Source organism: Xyrauchen texanus, chromosome 37 (assembly GCF_025860055.1).
Source record: "Xyrauchen texanus isolate HMW12.3.18 chromosome 37, RBS_HiC_50CHRs, whole genome shotgun sequence".
In the NCBI taxonomy this organism is placed as follows: Eukaryota; Metazoa; Chordata; class Actinopteri; order Cypriniformes; family Catostomidae; genus Xyrauchen; species Xyrauchen texanus.
In genome coordinates this window covers 16461618-16480911 of record NC_068312.1, presented here as the reverse complement: position 1 = coordinate 16480911, position 19294 = coordinate 16461618, and the positions used below count along the sequence as shown (strand labels likewise).

The window sequence follows — 19294 nt, the reverse complement described above, 5'->3', positions numbered from 1 at the left end:
GGAATACAATTTTGAGCTGAGAGCATAGTTTTTTCTTAGAAGTTTCCGTGGCCTTGTCACAGTGGCCTTTCATCGCAACCTGCTGTGGCGTTAAATTGAGCGCCGCAACATGGTCATTGCTCCGACTATGTTCAATGAGAGCAGACACTCTCAAATTATTCGACCCTCTTGTGAATCCGTTGCGTCGTCCTGCCTTTTCGCAGTGCGAACAGAAATTTTTTTCGTTACCATCAACTATCTCACATCTTAGCCATGGGAACTTGTCACTCCATTCCGACCGATACGCCCTACACTTCGGCTTTTTCTCCGGCGGTGGTGGAGCTGTCTGGCTCTGGACATCTGAGGCTTCAGGCGTTCCTGATTCACTATCGTCCGTCGCGTCTGGCCTCTGAAAATAAGCTTTTAAGGCTAGTCTGCCTGGGCCTGGCCATATTTGAAACGTCTCACTCAATCGTGCGTTGTTTAAGTCTATATTACAGCCATTTTAGGCGTGCGCTTTATTTGAAATGCAGCATGCGATGTTGTTTAATAACTTTTAAACGGTAGAGCCTGTTCCTTTATAGGTCTGTGTATTTTTGCTTTATACATTTTAGGCTTATTCTCAAATTCAGATTGTGTTAGGGGGGATTATTAGGCAATTTTAATCAGACAATTTGACCGGAGAGATTTAATTTAGTCGGACATTTCATTTTTTTCCCGGCCAATGTCCGGTAATTACCGGACAACGGAAACCCTGACGCCATCACCACCACCCTCCATCTGGCCCTCACCCACCTAGATAAAAAGGACTCATACGTTCGAATGCTGTTCACAGACTTCAGCTCAGCATTCAACACAATCATTCCTCAGCACCTGATTGGAAAGCTTAACCTGCTGGGCCTGGACACCTCCCTCTGCAACTGGATCCTGAACCTCCTTACTGGGAGACCGCAGTCAGTCCGGATCGGGAACAGCATCTCCACCACCACCACACCGAGCAATGGGGCCCCCAAGGGCTGTGTGCTCAGTCCACTGCTGTTCACTATGCTGACTCACGACTGTGCAGCAGTGCACAGCACGAACCACATCATTAAGTTTGCCGATGACACAACCGTGGTGGGTCTCATCAGCAAGAGCGACGAGTCAGCATACAGAGAGGAGGTGCAGCAGCTAACGGACTCATGTAGAGCTAACAACCTGTCTCTGAATGTGGACAAAACAAAAGAGATGGTTGTTGACTTTAGGAGAGCACAGAGTGACCGCTCTCCGCTGAACATCAACGGCTCCTCTATGGAGATCGTCAAGAGCATCAAATTCCTTGGTGTTCACCTGGCGGAGAACCTCACCTGGTCCCTCAACACCAGCTCTATTGCCAAGAAAACCCAGCAGCGTCTCTACTTTCTTTGAATGTTGAGGAAAGCACATCTCCCCCCCCACCCCCCATCCTCACTACATTCTATAGAGAGACTATTGAGAGCATCTTGAGCAGCTGCATCACTGCCTGGTTTGGGACTTGCACCGTTTTGGACCGCAAAGCCCTGCAGAGGACAGTGAGGACAGTTGAGAAGATCATCGGGTCTCTCTTCCCTCCATCAGTCATTTACAAAAATCACTGCATCCGCAAAGCAACCAGCATTGTGGATGACCCCTCACACAAACTCTTCACCCTCCTGCCGTCTGGCAAGAGGTACGGAAGCATTCGGGCCCTCACGGCCAGAGTGTGTAACAGCTTCTTCCCCCAAGCCATCAGACTTGTTGAAACGTTGTCTCATTTCACTGTGTACTGTACTAACTGTATATGGTTGAACGACAATAAAAACCACTTGACTTGACTTTGACAGACTCGTGTTTGACTGTACACAAATGCTAGGTGTTTTCGTCAACCAAAGTGTAATTTGGGCTTTAGGGTTTATCTGGGTTAGTTTTCTTGGCTTTCATATCATAAAGACCATGATTTCAATTAGCAAAACATCTGCATTCATTTCATAATAGTGTCTTTTGCTCCTTGTTAGTCACATTCTTCATACAGTTTGTTTTTCCAATGCTGTAACACTGTATGTTATATCTTTTGATGTTTTGTTAATTTTAGGATGTTGGTGGACTAGTGGACTACCACTCTCAGATTGGGACTCGAGACTACAGTTCCCATCTGCCCCATGGACACCTGTCCCAGCCCCATCGCCGCAGACCATCCCTTCTGTCTGAATTTCAGCCAGGCAGCGAAAGGTGTAGAACAAACTTATTGTGGCTACCAGATATATCTTGCACTTTTTTTTTATTTTATTCAATCTTACGCACACACAAGCTGCTTTTCCACCATCCTGCCGAACAGTTCTCATCGCAGAACTATACTGTTCCGTGCCAATCCGGGCCAGCTGGCACTATTAAGGTGTCTTTTTCCACTGTGGTACTTAACAGATCCGTCTTTTGGCGACACCGTGAGAGGTAAACCACGTACTAAAGCCATTCTAACAGCATAATTGAGTAGGTTTAGCTAAACGTGCCGAAAATTCCATGTGTAAAACGGTTTGTAATTGTGCTGTACCAAACCGTGCTCAAGTGGATATGCTACTGCAACCGTTCCATACTCTGCTCAGAACCGTTCGGCCCGACGGTGGAAAAGCAGCTATACAGTATGTCCTTCGGAGTAGTTAACCTGTCAGTTTTACTCTGCTTGTAGTAGATTTAAGAGATGACAGCACTGGTCCACAGCTCTTATGCAATGAAATTTGCCACTCTAGAATGTCACTCTTAATTTGAGAGGATGAGTTCTCTTCCAATGTGAACTCCAGTGGGAATACCTATATGGTATTTTAGGGAGGGAGAATATACAGTATATCCATCTGAACAGTAGCCATTTTAGTTTTCTGAATATATCTTTCACAACCCATTTTAATTCCATAATCTGATCTGATTTCTACATGAGTTTCAACAGTGTATTCATATTCAAGTGGATTTTCAGTATTTTTACATTTGAAATAACATTTCTTGATGAATTATGCACAACAAGACCAGGAATGTGTATTTTAAAAGTTAAATGTAACCTTTCATTGGCTCTAAACTGTCAGAAAGTGTATAATCAATCAAATTACACCAACCTCCTGCTGTTCTGAATGTGATTCATTCACCTTTGCATTCCATGGTGCAATTAGCAATCTGCCCACCACACTATCCTCATTATGATTCAGTTAATAAATATCTTATTTGTCATTGTTTGTGCTTGATTACTAGGGCTGCAACTAACAATTCATTTGATAATCGACTATTCTAATGATTATTAGAATGAATATTCGACTATTTGGTTGATTATTGCAACTATGAATCATTAGCTCTTAACCGACTATGTAGCTTGTGCCTAGACTTATAAGGTTGTATTAAACATGCTTACTAACAATAAAGAGGACAAAATCATCTTTTAAAAATATCTTTAAATGACATTCACTGAATTCCAAGGAAAAACAAGTTTAATTGAGTTAAAATTCACTGCAAAAATACCTTGTCTGGTTTTCTATTGTTTTCCACATATTCTCTAAAAGCAAGTCTAAATATCTTATATGTTGCTTCTCAGGCAAATTTATCTTGTTTTAAGTTGGTGGTTTTTAGATATTTTAAAATATTAAATATTGTATTCAACATTCTCCAATAACAATTTTTTCTTCTGCAGTATAGCTTCTAATGTAAATATATGTTGTTTTAAAGGAGTTTTAGATATTAATTTTGGAAAACAAGCCAAAAAGGACTGATCAAAAATTTGTTGCAGTGTATAATGGGCTAAGACTACACTCCCTCACCTTTATTTTCTCTTCGATCCATCTTTAACTCACAAAAACAAACACCATCTTCTTAATAGAGTTGCGTATCGCCGATTTACTTCACAATAAGATACACACGTGACACATAGGCTACAGTATATTATGATTCAGTACGTCGCAATCCATCATGTTATTAATTTAGCTTCAGTTAACGTGCATGAGGGACGTTTGCATTTTTCCATTATAATTCCGTTATATTTTGTGATCTACATCACCTGAAGCTGTTTGGAAAGTTTAGAGTGCATCTGGATATGTGTTTTCTTCCTCTCCTCAGTCAGGCGCGAGCTGCTGTGCACCTCTCTTGCATCATTATTAGAGTTGCATATGATCTCATGTTATGTTAAATGAGATCAAATGACTATTCGACAACGAATGGATAATAATTTTGTCAACAACGTCGACTGCTGTGATACTTCTTGCCATAGAAATAGTACAGTGTTGATTTAAAAGTGGAGAGTGGGTGTATTGGGTATAGTTGTGTTTCACCTTAGTCTGAATGCTGAATGTGATGTGGTTTGTGAGTGTGCTGTATAGGAGCTGAGATGTATAATTAGAGCATGGTACAGTGGAGTGGGCCGTTTTCAAACGAGATAGCTTGAGACCCCTGAGATTCTGAGAGCTGCAAAAAAAAAAAAAAAAAATCCTATAAGGGCTTTTCACACTTGAAATTGTTAACCACGTGCCTGGGTCATTCTAAACTCTGGGTAAACGTAATCTTGGGTTATCCTGTTTCATGGTTCACAGCGTTTATACTTTACCCTAGGTCAGTAATGCAGTGCCCTCAAAAAGAATTATGTACAGTGAGACAATTTACATGATTTTGTCTTTGTACTGCACCACAATGGATTTGCAATGAAGTAATCAATATGTGATTTAAGTACAGACTGTCAGCATTAAATTGGTTGAATGGTTTAGGAATTACAGCATTTCTTATACATAGGCTGTTCCCAGGTTATTTCATAAAAAAATAAGCTGTTAAAAGGTCTGGAGCTTATTCCAAATGTGGAATTTGCATTTGAAAGCTGTTACTGTAAACTTTCAATATGAATTTTAAAGAGCTGTCAATGCAAGTGAAGCTGGCCATAATTATGCTGAAAAAAAAAAATCCATCTGAGATTTTGCATTAACCTTGGGAGGGGCCAAATCGACAGTTTGGTGCTCCACAACACCTAAAGCCCTGGACAACCACAGAAGACAGCAAAAGACAAATTATTTCCTTGGTGAAGAAAAAAACACTTTATAACATCAAGCCAAATCAAGAACACTCTCCAGGAGGCAAGTGTATTGTTGCCGAAGTCTGCAATCAAGAGAATACTTAATGAAAGTAAATACAGAGGGTTTACCACAAGGTGCAAACCACTGGTAAACATCATGAATAGGAAGGGCAGATTAGACTGCCAGAAAGCATTTAAAAAAGACTCTGGAACACTTTTCTTTGGACAGATGAAACTAAGAGGAACAGGCATCAGAATCATGGAAAGGAGAAGGGAAAGAGAAAGGAAGGAACTGCTCATGATCGCAGCATGCATCACCACCTGTGAAACATGGTGAAGGCAGTGTTATGGAATGGGCATGTATATTTGCCAATGTAATGGGTCACTAGAATTGGTTGATTTTATGACTGCTGACAGTAGCAGCAGGATGAATTCTGAAGTGTTTAGGGCTATACTATCTGCTCAGATCCAACCAAATGCTGCAAAACTGAGAGTACGGGGCTTCATAGTACTGACAGTGACCCAAAACAAAGTGTGAAAGCAACCAAAGAGCTTTTCAAGGCAAAGAAGTGGAATATTCTTCAGTGGCTGTGTCAGCCATCTGACCTCGACCCAATTTAACATGTATTTTACTTGCTGAAAACAAAACTGAAAGCAGAAAGACCCAGATAGAGGAGGAAACCCAGAATTTTGTCATGTCCATGGAGTCCAGTGGTGGTGGCGTAGTGGGCTAAAGCACATAACTGTTAATCAGAAGATCGCTTGTTTGATCCCCACAGCCACCACCATTGTGTCCTTGAGCAAGGCACTTAACTCCAGGTTGGTCTGGGGGGGATTGTGCCAAATGTAAATGTCCAGACTTCAGTGAGTCATTCACTGCAAAAGGTTTTCAACAAAGTATTAAAAATAATCATTTAATTTCTGATTGTTAGTTTGTCCAATTACCTTTTGAGCTCCTGAAAATGAAACCGTTCACCCAATTTTAATGTTTTTATTTTTCAAATTAAATCTGACACTCACATATTCATTGCTTTCTTTCAAATCCATTGTGGTGGTGTACAGAGCCAAAATTATGCAAAGTGTTTCACTGTCCAACTATTTATGGAGGGTACTGTAATAAATCCTGGGTGTTCATGTTCCGATGTTTCACACTATAAATGCATAAACCCTGGTTTTAACATTCTTGTCTGTATAATTGCGCTGTCATTTAACAATGACTGGATGAAAACTGCTCACAACGGACACGAAATATGTCAATGCAGCTGCTCTTCTACGGAAAAGTTGCAAAGCAAATGAGCTCTGTTCATCTTTTGTCTTCTGAAATATGACACAAAAACACTGAATACTGTCTTTCATCACGCCAGTTATCGCATTTGCCATCACTGTCCATTACTTTAACAGTTTCCCTCAGACGACGAATGTAAACCACGCGTAAAAGTACTGAAGAATTATATGAGTGTCTCTTTCTAAATTACAAATGTGAAATGTTGCTTTACCCGGGGTTAGAAGCAGGGTTTTAAAGATGTTAACCGATTAGCACATTAAGCATTGTGTGAAAAGCCATATATCAGGGTCGGTAATTTTTTTCACTAAGGAGTATATTTTTTACATTTTTAACAAATATGCAACAATTAAAAGTAACATGTTGCAATATGGAATTGAGTACATGTCTTTGTGTGTCTCAATAAAATGACAGCATTTTACATTTGTTCAGCCCTGTTGGGCTGGGCGATATGTAAAAATATTTTTACGATAATCGCCTTACAAAATATTCCAATATCCGATTATATCGCCAACATCCCTGCCGAGGGTCAGTGAATGTTTTTGCTTTAAAAAATGTAATAAATGTATTGAAACACAAAAAAAGTTCAAATTGCACTTTAAACGAAATGAAAAAAGCAATTATACTAACAAAGTGATCAAACAAATCTTGTATTACCGCCTCCCCAAATCCAAACATTTACCGTCTCCAATGGCCCCATCTGTCATCACGCAAGCATCCGTCATTGACAACAGGTGAAAAATTACTTCTAGCCTACAAAAAGACAATAATACATTTACAAATAATAATAATAATCATAATAAATAATACATAATACATTTGTGCTTAATACAGTGTTTCCCAACCTTTATTCTGCCTTTTATGACAAAAAAATTATACGGCACACCTCTATCCCACATAGGCTAACCATCGTCAATATTTTTCCTTTTCAAGAAAATGTTCATGTTTTCTGTCAATCTTAGTTGCGTTTACTTGTAATGTTTGATATTCAGCTATGCACAAAATAAATAAATAATCACATACAGTGCTTCCATCAGACTTTCTCATCGTCCGTCATTTTGAAGGACCGGGTCGCAAAAATTCAGTCATAATCTTTTATTACCCGTCATTTTAATTTTCATATTTTAATATAATAAGTCATTTAATAGCTTTTATTTTAGTTCACATTTTTAATCCCAAATTTACAGGATGAGCATTTAGCAGATTATGCATTCATTTATTTATGAAGAGAACAGATGAACAACAGAGACACCACATGTTTTTTCATCTCATTGACAGCGGAGGCCTCTAAAACACGACATGAACGAAGCAATATTACAAAAAACAAATACGATTAAAATATGACAAAACACGTAAAAAATGTACTGAACAGAACTCAACTCGACAACTCATCTTCCTCCTGGTCCGCATCAACTTAAACTGGGTGCTCACCTGTGCGTAAACACATCAAGGGAGACTTGTGCTGAGGCAATTGTCATTAGATTTTGCGTCTTTGTTTCAGACAGACGACGTCACGTGGCAATTTTAATTTGGTTCTGGAGGCTGAACCCAGCGTCAAGCGCCGCATCGCCCTCCACATGACAAGAGTTGCAGAAAGCATCACAGAGGGGCGATTTTATGAGTTTGTCACTTAAAAAAGCGGGAGATCTGCGCAATAAACATTGAAAACATGTATTTGGAAGAGACAAAAAAAGCTTGCAGTAGCTTTGATAGCAGAAATTAATAAAAGGGCTTGTTTATGTTTAGGTCGAAGCATTTTATGGGTGAATTTAAATTAGTTCAATAACTGGAGTCTCTGATATTCGTAAACAATAAGGTAATATTTAATTAAAAGTAATTATGAGACATTCAATGTCTCTTCACAAATTTTGACTGTTTTTAAATATTTCTTGTTGCTTAGTACTCTCAAATACATTGTTGGTGAAGCAAAAACGTGTGTGTGAAAAACACTTTGGTGTAAAGTGACGTCACTTCAATGTATTCTGCAGCGCTGACGTGAGTCATGTGAAAATTATCAGTCACTTCTGCACATTAATCATTGATCTTCACAATCACAAAAGTGACCGATTATGGTTTCAAAATGTCGAATTTCCCCGAAAGGTGAGGAGTTTGGATCCCTGAAATTATAATTTAAATTTTTTCATGCATTTATATATTTTGTGGAATTTGATAATTTTTCACGGCACACCTGACAATCTTTCATGGCACACTAGTGTGCTGCGGCACAGTGGTTGGGGAAACACTGGCATAATACATCCCTTGTGTTTAAGATCTGGGCGATATATCGAATATTAACTATATAACCTAGCTAATTTTGCTGACAATATAAAATTTACCAATATTGTGATGATTTTAGTGCTTTTATTTGGCCATTAAGTTTCATAAAGAGCGCATCAGTAGACTAATTTGATGATCCTTCAGGGCTGCACAATTAATCAAAATAACATCAACATGGCTATTTGTTCATAAGTGATTATTATTCCACAAAAGGCTGTGATTTAAAGACAAATAAACATGGTCTGTGTGTGATTCAGAACAAACCGGTGATGGACTGATCTGTGTGCAACACTCTCAGATCAGTTCACATTCATTGTGAAATCAAAGTGATGCAGGTTCAAGCATACGCACTTCCAACATTAGTAATGGCAACAATCTATCATACAAATCTATTGAAGTAAATACTTCTGCAATTCTGGTGTCAAAATAAAAGCTTCTTGTGAAGTTGAAGTGAAACGACAGCACATACGGTCAAAATAAAAGCCCCAGTTGAAGGTGAAGCAAACAGGACAGAAATATATTCCTTCTGTATAATGCAAATACAATAATCAGAATAATAATGATAATTCAGCATTATATTATAATAATAAACCTGACGTGTAACAGTAATAATTTAGTATTATGCATTGTTCAACTGGGGTTTCAAAATGAAGTCAGTAAAGTAGCTTTGCACACCTTGTTCATTCACAAAAATGTATTAGTAAAACATTTTGAAGGATATTTTATTAATTATTTTAAGTAATGTTAATGTTTTTATTAAGCTACTATGTATAATTTTAAATTAAATATAAAGTGCATATCAATGAAAATGATTGAATATCCTTCTCACTTGTGCTTTTTAAATTAAATAGATTTTTATTTAATGTCTTTAAAATATTGAATCTACAATGGCTGTTAGGATGAAATTATGGTTACTCTTAAAAAAAAAAATAAAAAATAAAATAAAATTGCGGAATTGTGTTCCCAAAATATTGCTGCCAAAATGTGTTTTCTTATCGAATGTGTTTGCATTGCATTTTGGTAAAACAGTAATGCTGCCTTAATAAAAACAAATTGAACTACATTTTAAGTTCAAGGTGTCTTGTATTATTTTATGATTTAATCACTTTCATCTTTGTTTCTTTAATAGAAACATATATATTACTGAACCTGCAGAGTTGCATTCTCAATGCGTAATAGTGAACTGCTCTGTGGAAATAAAGCAAACTAAACTTATAGCACCTCGTGATATGATTGGAGATTGCTGCATTCTCATAGACGACATTATTCTTGCAAACAGTTTTCAGATGAACGAAACAGAGAAAAAGGAGTGATAACTCTTTACATTCGTGTGTTTCTTTTGTCTGTTTTTATATAATAAAATATTATACAGTTTCTTCAAGTGCATGGCTTGTGTCTAAAATCATGTGTCACTCTGAGATGTCTTACAGGTCTCCTGCTTGTTGCGGGTAGATGAACAAAATTATTCGTGCATGACATACCTGCATTTGGTTCTTCAATATATAATCACACGTTTCTTCAAATGCGCATCTTAATTTCTTGTCATATATCACTCAGACTTCTTACGGGTCGCCCTTCACAGTGGCTGTACTTCAACAAATTTACCCGCCACTGCGCATGAAAAATCTGCATTTGATGGGTGCTAATTTCAAACCTTGTTCACCAGGATTAGGCTCTATGACAAATTCGGGAGCAAGGAAATCATTACCATTGACTTAAGCGTTTCTCTAGAAAGTTTTAAATGATCATGTGTTGGTGAATGGTGAGACATGGATAACCTAGATGGAAACCTGCTAGACCTTAGGATATGTTTTTTTGTTGAGTGTACCTTTTTGCATCAAATGGGGCTGGATAAATAGAAGCCCTGTTTGTTTTGATATAGTTTTTTGTGTGTTGGCTGTGTGACCATATGTTGCTATGTGATGATAAGTCATAGTTGTGAAAAAAGTGTTTTCCTGTCTTTTCACCTTTTATCTAGAGAGAAAGGCAGATGTTAAGGGATTGAGAGAGCTCAAATCAAGATTGATTGAGAGAAAGATGGTTGGTAACTATGCATGTGAATGAGAGAGTGAGTTAGATGGATATAAGACAGAGAGATTGGCAGCAGTACAAGGGCAAGTTCCTCTACAATAGCGCAAACACCATAAGCATGCATGATCTGTCCTAAATTCAGAATGAGGCCAGGGGCCAGTTAAAACCTGCTCTGCTTTGCTCTGCTCTGCTCTGCTCTGCTCTCTCTCTCTCTCTCTCTCTCGTTGTGTGTGACTCCTCTGTGTATGAACAATCCTGCCCGCAGATCAGATTATCTTGCCCACTCACAGAAAGATAGTGAGTGAGAGAGCTTGGATGAAAGCTGTAGTCTGATGATGTGATTATGTAAGTGCCAAGCATCTATTTAAATTGGGGGATTTGGTTAAAGTGAGTGTTCATCCGTTTCTATGCATTATTTCCCTCCTGGCTTCTCACTGATTGCTTTTTGTTAATGGACACATTGCCTTTGCTCTGGTTTAGATCAGTTCCACTAGTGAACGCACCAGTGAAAAGACACAAACAAACTTGCACTATCATCTACCACAGACAAAGTGCACCCAGGGGTGTGTTATATTTTAATTAAATTGGATAGTGTTGGGTAATTCAGGAGCTTATAATGCTCCAATCATAGGAACAGTCAACCAGAATAGGAAACAATCTTTGGTTATTCAACATGAAATAGGGCACAATTGGACTGTTGTTTAAAAACAAAACCTTCAGAAGCCATGATTCTGAACTATTAGGCTCTATGTATGAAGGTTGTTTAAGGGTCATTCAAACATAACCAGGTCTCTAGAATGCATCTGCAATTTTACAAACATGGCAAAGTAACGTATTTGAAATTATCATTTAAGATCAAGTAGTCATTAGAAGCACCAAAGCGTTAATTTGGATCGATATGTGGCAACAATTGTTTCATGATTTGATGCTTGATTACACATTTAGGGCCTTATTCATGAAACACAAGTTGTGGATATATTATCGTTCATGAATGCATTTTTACTAGGGATGCACCGAAATTTCGGCCGAAAATGGCACTTTCGGTTTTCGTCCGAAAGAGAAAAAAGGCCGAAAATATATACCTCCTCGCCCCGCCCCTCAGTGCTCTGATTTCAATCTGGATCAATCTAGCCCTTATCACGGCTGTTAGATAATTCCACAACGGCACTACCAAACAAAGGCCGATCATGTCAGCGGTGTGGAAATTCTTCAAAGTTTCTGATAAGGACATCACATTTGCGATCTGCAGTGTTTGTTCAGCAGAACTTTCAAGATATATATATATATATACCAGCGTTTCTCAACGGGGGCGGTACCGCCCCCTAGGGGGCGTTTGGACAGTGTTGGGTGTGAACGAGGCAGCAGAGAGGGGGGCGCTCAGGCACAAACGGGGGGCGTTACTCAGAGGTACTCAACAGGCGGCCTGCGCAAAAATCTTTTCAGCTCTTCTCCTTAGCCTATGTCTTCGTCTTGCTCGGATTACTGCTGCCACTTCACCAGGAGGATATGCCAGGAGAGCCGCTTCCTAAGTTACACATGCTTTTAAGAGGCGGAGAATTTTCAGCGCAAAATAGAGGCGTGCTTTCACCGGCTTTTTCTGTACATAAAGCAGAATACATAATTAGGCGCATAATTAGGCGCAGTTTACGCTTCCCCTCCCATCTATTTATGTGACACTCCCACTTTCCCCTTGTCCATCCCATATGCATGACACGAAAAGCGCATTTTGCCATTTTCAATTGCGACAGGCAATCTGCGCTTTCATCTCGGTGCGTCCCATTCGTACATACCTTGCCATGGTTTTATGCGCACTTTGCGAAACAAATACGCCTGAAGTGGGCGCAAAAGCGTTAGTACATCTGGCCCTGAGAATTTTAATTGTAATGTGATGATCGGGTGCGGATATCTAATCGGAGAAAATCATTGGTGATGGTGAGTTTGTTTTTAACAGCTGATTCGGGTGACGTTAGAGCTGATCTCTACTCTGCATTGTGTAATTGGCCGATGGGAATAATAAAGTCATAATAATATAAATATTGATTTTATATTAGATGTCTTTTTGCAGTTATTCACCTAGTATAATAATAGTAACTTAAGTTCTCTCCCTCGTGTCCCGCAAAATCAGGTCTGCTGACCTGCAACAGAGCAATAGCCAGGTGGTCACCCTACGTTACTCACTGTTATTCATCACAACGTTTAAGCCTCTGACAACACATACAATGTTCATTTGAATGTAAAATAAAATTATGTCTGTGCAAATTAATGAATTCATATTTAAATGTTGCTAATAACCCACTCGGCTAGTTACCGGCAAATTATCTCCATAGCAACGCCTAAAAACAAATGCCGCAGCTGTCAGAGTGGTAGAAAGAATGTGTCCAATCAAAATGTACACAAGTTTCGCGGTTTTTAATGTGTCCAATCAAAATGCACACAAGCACAATTACATAGGCTAAAACAATTTTGATATCAAAACACATTTAAACATCATGGCGGAAAACAAGAAGTGCAGACAGTATAGTGTTGAGTACATTAGGTATGGCTTTATTCCCTCACCAACGAACACCCAGCTCCCGATGTGCCTGCTTTGCCAGCAGGTTTTCTCTAACGAGGCAATGAAACCGTCCCGTCTAAAGGAGCACCTAACTAAAATTCACCCCGATAAGGCATCCAAGGATGCTGCGTATTTTCAGAACCTCAAGGATCAACTTTCAAAACAGTCCATCTCCAAGATGTTCGCTAGGAAGGTAAACCAGACAGAGAGTGGGTTACTGGCCTCCTATAACATCTCTCTCTTGATAGCCAAGTCAGGGTTGCCATTTACAGTGGGGGAGAAGCTGGTTATCCCAGCGATTAAAGAGGCCATCTCCACCATCATGGAGAGAGACCCATCGCCAGTGATGCAGGCCATCCCGCTCAGCAATGACAGTGTGGCTCGGAGAATAAAGGAGATGGCGCTGGATACAGAGCAGCAGTTGTGTGCCACACTGCGTGAAAATCCATTCAGTATCCAGCTGGATGAAACCACGACAATAGATAATAATGTTCTGCTGATGGCGTATGTGCGTTATATGTCTGAGAGAGATGTGGCCGAGGACGTTTTGTTTGCCAAATATCTCTTCACTGACACGCGAGGGGAGACGATCTTCAGGGCTCTGAGTGACTACCTGCTGGAGAACTCTATTCCGATTGCCAACATCCTCGCCTGTGCCACAGATGGAGCTCCCGCTATGGTTGGCAGGTACCGTGGCTTCGCAACTTTGTTAAAGGAGTGTGTGCCGCAGGTGTTAACAGTGCACTGCATGTTGCACCATCACAATTTAGTGGCCAAAAATATAAGTCCTTCTCTCCACCAGTCTCTGAACATCGCTGTCAGGGCCATAAACAAAATTAAGGCCCATGCTCTGAACGACCGGATCTTCAGGCAGCTGTGCGAGGAGAACGATGAAGCGTTTCAGCGCTTGCTGCTCCACACCGAGGTACGCTGGCTATCCAAGGGCAACTGTCTGGCTAGGCTGTGTGAGTTGTTCACAAGTGTCCTGGAGTTTCTTGCCGGTGCCGACGCAGCTCTAAGGGACACGCTGTGGTCCTGTCGCGGTGACATCTTTTACCTGGCAAATTTCTTCGGGAAGATGAATGAAGTGTCACTCAAGCTCCAGGGAGTTGCCGTGACACTGGTCCTTTCAAAGTCAATCATCTGCAGTTTCCTCGCCAAGCTGGAGCTGTACAAACAAAATTTGAGCAGGCGCCAATTTAATAATTTCCCTCAGCTGGCCAAGGTAGCCTATTATTATTATTAGTAGTAGTATTATTATTAGGTATATTTTAATTTACAAAGGCAGCCTAAAAATAATCTCAGTAACGTTAACTGCCTTTCTGTACTTACATTGAGGTGGTTGATGAGCTGACCGACAACCACCTGCTGCGTTACACCGATCACTTGAGAGCAGTGAAGGCGGACATGGAGATCCGTTTCAGGGACCTCGACCAATTAGATGTCCCTGAGTGGGTGATGGAGCCATTTCAAGTGGATGTGTCCAGGAGTGAGGACGAAATTCAAGAAACTCTCATCGACCTCCAAAATGATGAGGAGGCCAAGTCAACCTTTCGGACCTGTGGCTGGCGTGTCATGTGGGCCACGCATGGTCAGCGTTTCCCTCTTTTGTGGAAGAGGATTCGTCTTCTGCTCCTTGCTTTTCCGACATCATACCTTGTTGAGCAGGGGTTCAGTCAAGCTTTGCACATGCAGACGAAGTACCGCAGCCGTCTCAATTTGGTTACCTCAGGCGCACTCCGGCTCAAGCTGACATCATTGTGTCCTGATGTTAAAAAGTTGGCTGCCAGTCACAAAACTCAATTCTCAAAACTCAAAAAACAAAAATTAATTAAAAAAAAAAGTGGCTGTTTTTGACGTCGTTTTTTCTTCGGTTCAGTTCAGGTGGCCGAGCTGTTGTCGTCTTTGTTTGTCATTTGAAATCAAATGACCGTTTGTAGGCTATTCAAATTTGAAGCCTAGTATTGCCTAATTGAGTCGCTGAATGACCGCTGCTTTTTCATTGGCCATTTAGGTTAGTTACGTTATTGTTCACGTGATTGGTTCATCTTAAAAAAATTTGTGTGTGAGCCTGAATTTGTTTGAATTTCTAAATAAATTTGCAATACCTTTCAAACAATCCATGTGTTTTTGCATTTTTTCCAAACACAATATTACTCAACTTGAGGCTTTTACATGTAGTTTAAATACAATATGAAACTTCTGTTTCAGTTTTTTTTTACCAAAAACTCAGGCTTCAGGTATCAGTGTTGCAATTGTTTGGCTGTAATAGTATTTCTGAAGTGTTTTTTTTTTTTTGGGGGGTGTTAAGAGGATCATGAAGAGGTCAGGGGGGCGTTTGTTCAAAAAAAGGTTGAGAACCACTGATATATACAGAGTACAGCAAGAGATTCTACAGGAAAGCGCCCCGATCCACAGCAGTGCCACAACTAGCGCAGCTACACCACAACTTGAGACGTATTTATCTGAACTACGCCAGAAGCGACAATCCCCTTGACTACGGTCGCATAAACAAAGACGGCTTTCCTTTGCTTGCGCGGATTGCACACAGGTATTTATCTGCCGAAGCACCAGCACAGAGAGTGAGAAACTGTTCAGTGCAGCATCTCGTGTTCTTGATGAGGTTTCTGACAGGAGAGACTGTCAGAACATTTAGCAACTTTTGTTCTTGAAGAGAAACCTGTCACTTGTACTTATATAGAAAGCGGTCCAATATGATGTGTATAGCAATTACATTACACTTGTTCTTCACTTGAGGATACATCTGTCGTTTACAGCTGAGGTTGGATTTAGTTCAATTACTGCTGTTTTGCACAATAATGTTCACTTAAAGTGTACATACGTTTACATAAACAGAACAGAGCACTGATCTATATACTGTATATAATTATATATTATAGTTATATATAGATCAGTGGAATAGAGGCCCTCTGCCATTCTGTGTTCTGCCTTTTTGTTTGAATTAAAATTACTGTTGCATATTTAAACTTTTTGAAAGATGTTAGCTAAGTTCATTACTTGACTGTTGTTTTGCATATAATAGTTTTCTAAAACTTTACATTATTTGGATAATTGTTAATAAAATCTGTAAAATTAGATTTTTACAGAACTGAAAGAAGATGAATATTTAATATAGTTTTAATATATTTTTTGTCCAATATTGGTGTGTTACTTTCAATAAAAGTGTGATTTTATTTTATTGGTTTGTAGTTTTTCAATTCAGATTCATTAAAATCATGAAATTAATGAAAAAGTATAAAATTAATACAATTATACACTTTTTTTTTTTTTTTTTTTTAAATAGGTAAAAATTTCGGTTTCGGTTTTCGGCCAAGAGCATCTTGGATTTTCGGTTTCGGTTTCAGCGCAGAATTTTCATTTCGGTGCATCCCTAATTTTTACTTATTGAATTAAGCGGGACAGATTAGTTAAGAAAGTTTTTTTTTGCAATTTTCACACACATTATTTCTGCTTGTTGCAAAAAATTTACGCAATTAATCGCAATGTAATAAGGGAGATTCCTGAGAAATGCAAGCTTGTAGTACCACCTGTTTACTCCAGAGGGCAGTAAGTGAAACTTCAGCTGTGTGGTAACACGCAGTTTATACAGTGAAGAAAACAACCATCCGGCAGACAACACAACACAAACATGTAAATACATGATATAACCTCAGCCATCCTGCCATTTACACGTTTTTCTGAAAATTATTCAGTGCAGCAGAGGATGGGTTTTTGGTCAACGTCAACTTTTGTGTAATGTTTTAACAAGCAGGGTCAAAGATTTTGTCACAGAGTTAAATATTTTATTGTTTGCTGAAAGCAATTAGGGCTGAAACGATTAGTCGACGTTATCGACAATATTGTCGAATAGTCTTTTGATCTCATTTAATGTAACATTAAACTGTAATGATGACTCGTGAGAGCAGCACTGCAGCATGCGCCTGACTGATGAGAAGAAGAATTACACAGCTCACAGTCCAGATGCACTCTAAACCTTCCAAGCTTCATCTTATGTAGATCGCAACGTACGCGGGAATTATACAAAAATACCAAATAAGTAAATACAGAAGCACTCTTGTTTTGGAATAAGCGGAGCTGGAGCTCTTGAAAGGAAACACCCCGGTGTTACATCTTAAATGCAGTTATATTTAATGTGTTATAGCTTTATTAAAGTTCAAACAGTACGGAAGAAGATCATGTAAATAACTACAATCTCTGTCTCTGGCATTTCCCTCTGCGGTCAGCGCCTCTTCTATGAGTTGTGCAAATGTCCCGATCTAAAGGGGAGAGATTGAAACTGCATCCGGCTGATACACACTCTGTCACGGGGATGCTCGTCCTTCGAGCCCACACTTGCTAAAGCTAGATTATAATGCGATAGCGCGCATTATATTGAATCAAATACAGTATATCAATGTCACTGTGCATTTCATATCGTGAAGAAATATTTGTCAATACGCAGCTTTATTAATAAAAGAGAATTAATTTTTGTGTGTGTTAAAAATGGATTGAAGTGAAGTTTCCCTTTAATTCAGTGAATGTCATTTAGAGGTATTTTTAAAAGATGATTTTGTCATCTTTATTGTTAGTAAGCATGTTTAATACTGCCTTTCAAGCCAGGGAACAAGTTGAATAATCGGTTAAGAGCTAATGATTAACCAACGCAATAATCGCAGAATTGTCGAATAACTGTAATAATAATTGTTAGATTAATCGATTGTCAAAATAATCATTAGATGCAGCCCTAAATCTAACCATCAAAACTCAGACCGTGGCATCCATATTACTTGATTCATATTCTCCCATCTGAGGCAGTTCAAGACATTTTGGTCAGATGGTGTAACTGTTGTTAAATATCAACTTCAGTGTGTGTGAAAAGACTAGATGCTTTGTTAACCTTTTCATCCTGATGTTCTTTATGATTAGGGTAATGTCTGTACCGTACCCATAATTCACCTAACCGCTCTTTTCTCCCTCCTACAGAGGTCAAGAGCCCCATATCCGGTATGAACACATTTACATGCAAGACCCCAACGGCCAGCCAGAGGTAGAGTACTCTGAGATGAAGCGTCCTCGCTTGGAAATTGGGGCAGAGTCTCTTCTTCGCCATCCGACCCACCGCCAGCCTCTCACTTTGGGCGGAGCTGAAGATATTGTTAAGGTCAGCATTCTTATTTGCAGATGGTCGTTAGTCAAACATGAAAATCACATTGCCTCGATTATCAAAAAATATTAAAACATCCAAATATTCTGATTAAGAAAATATTTTTTTAAATGTAGTTTATATGTACAGGTGATAGTTAACTTATTTTTTCTTTAGTCTATATTTGTATTGTCTCCAGTACTGTTATGTATGGTAGTATCATGTGTTTGGATGGCTAAAAGCATATGGAAATTATATGCAGATGATGTCATACATATTTAAAAAGGTGTAGGCTCCTTAAATGGTTTTTTAGGGAGGTGACTAAATGGGGAATAAAACTAGTGCACACAAGTACACACAATCTTTTACTAACCGGGACTTATAAAGTACATTGTCCGCAGTGTCCGCTGTTTTAAAATCTGAAAACTTTATTTTGTGGGTACGCACATATTTAAAATGAAGTATACACAATGTTTCACACATTAGGCCCTTGGTGTTTTCATTTAGAGCTGCTGTTATTGTAAAGTGCTGCAGTATAAGTAGCTTCAGAGACAGTTTGGCAGAGACAATGAATGGGAGAAATTGGAATGCTCAATGGCGAACAAATGTTGAAAAAAAATCTCGCCTTACAAGTAAACAAGACAGTCACCCTTTAGATACAGACATCGCCTATCATTTGTCTCGAGAACGTGCATGCCCATTAGCTGGTATCCATAGAAATAGCTGTTCAGGCTTCCAGGTTATGTTCCAAAGATGGCCGCCAAGTGAATTGCCTTGCCTTGAAAGGGACTTTGGTAGCTTTAATGTTCACTCTGGCAAACAGAGAGCTTTAACTGGCCATGAATCCTCAGGCTTGTGTGTTGTTAGTGTTTTGGGATTAGGCTAGAAAGGATGCTGCATGGTTTACATGGATTAGTCAGATTGTAGAGATGTGCGATAATAAGTCTGTTCAGCAGATTATCAGTTCATCCAAATTTATTGGCTTCGTAAATCAGGCTGACT

General features: G+C 39.2%; 1 protein-coding gene across 1 annotated transcript in view; it reads left to right on the top strand.

The window, feature by feature from the left end:
• LOC127630694 (nuclear receptor corepressor 2-like) overlaps positions 1–19294 on the top strand; it is a 168849-nt gene that overhangs the window by 51779 nt on the left and 97776 nt on the right. Inside the window, exons 3-4 of the mRNA XM_052108404.1 lie at positions 2069–2205; positions 18133–18310. Of these exons, the coding sequence (XP_051964364.1) occupies positions 2069–2205; positions 18133–18310 (315 nt within the window). The remainder of the gene's footprint in view (positions 1–2068; positions 2206–18132; positions 18311–19294) is intronic.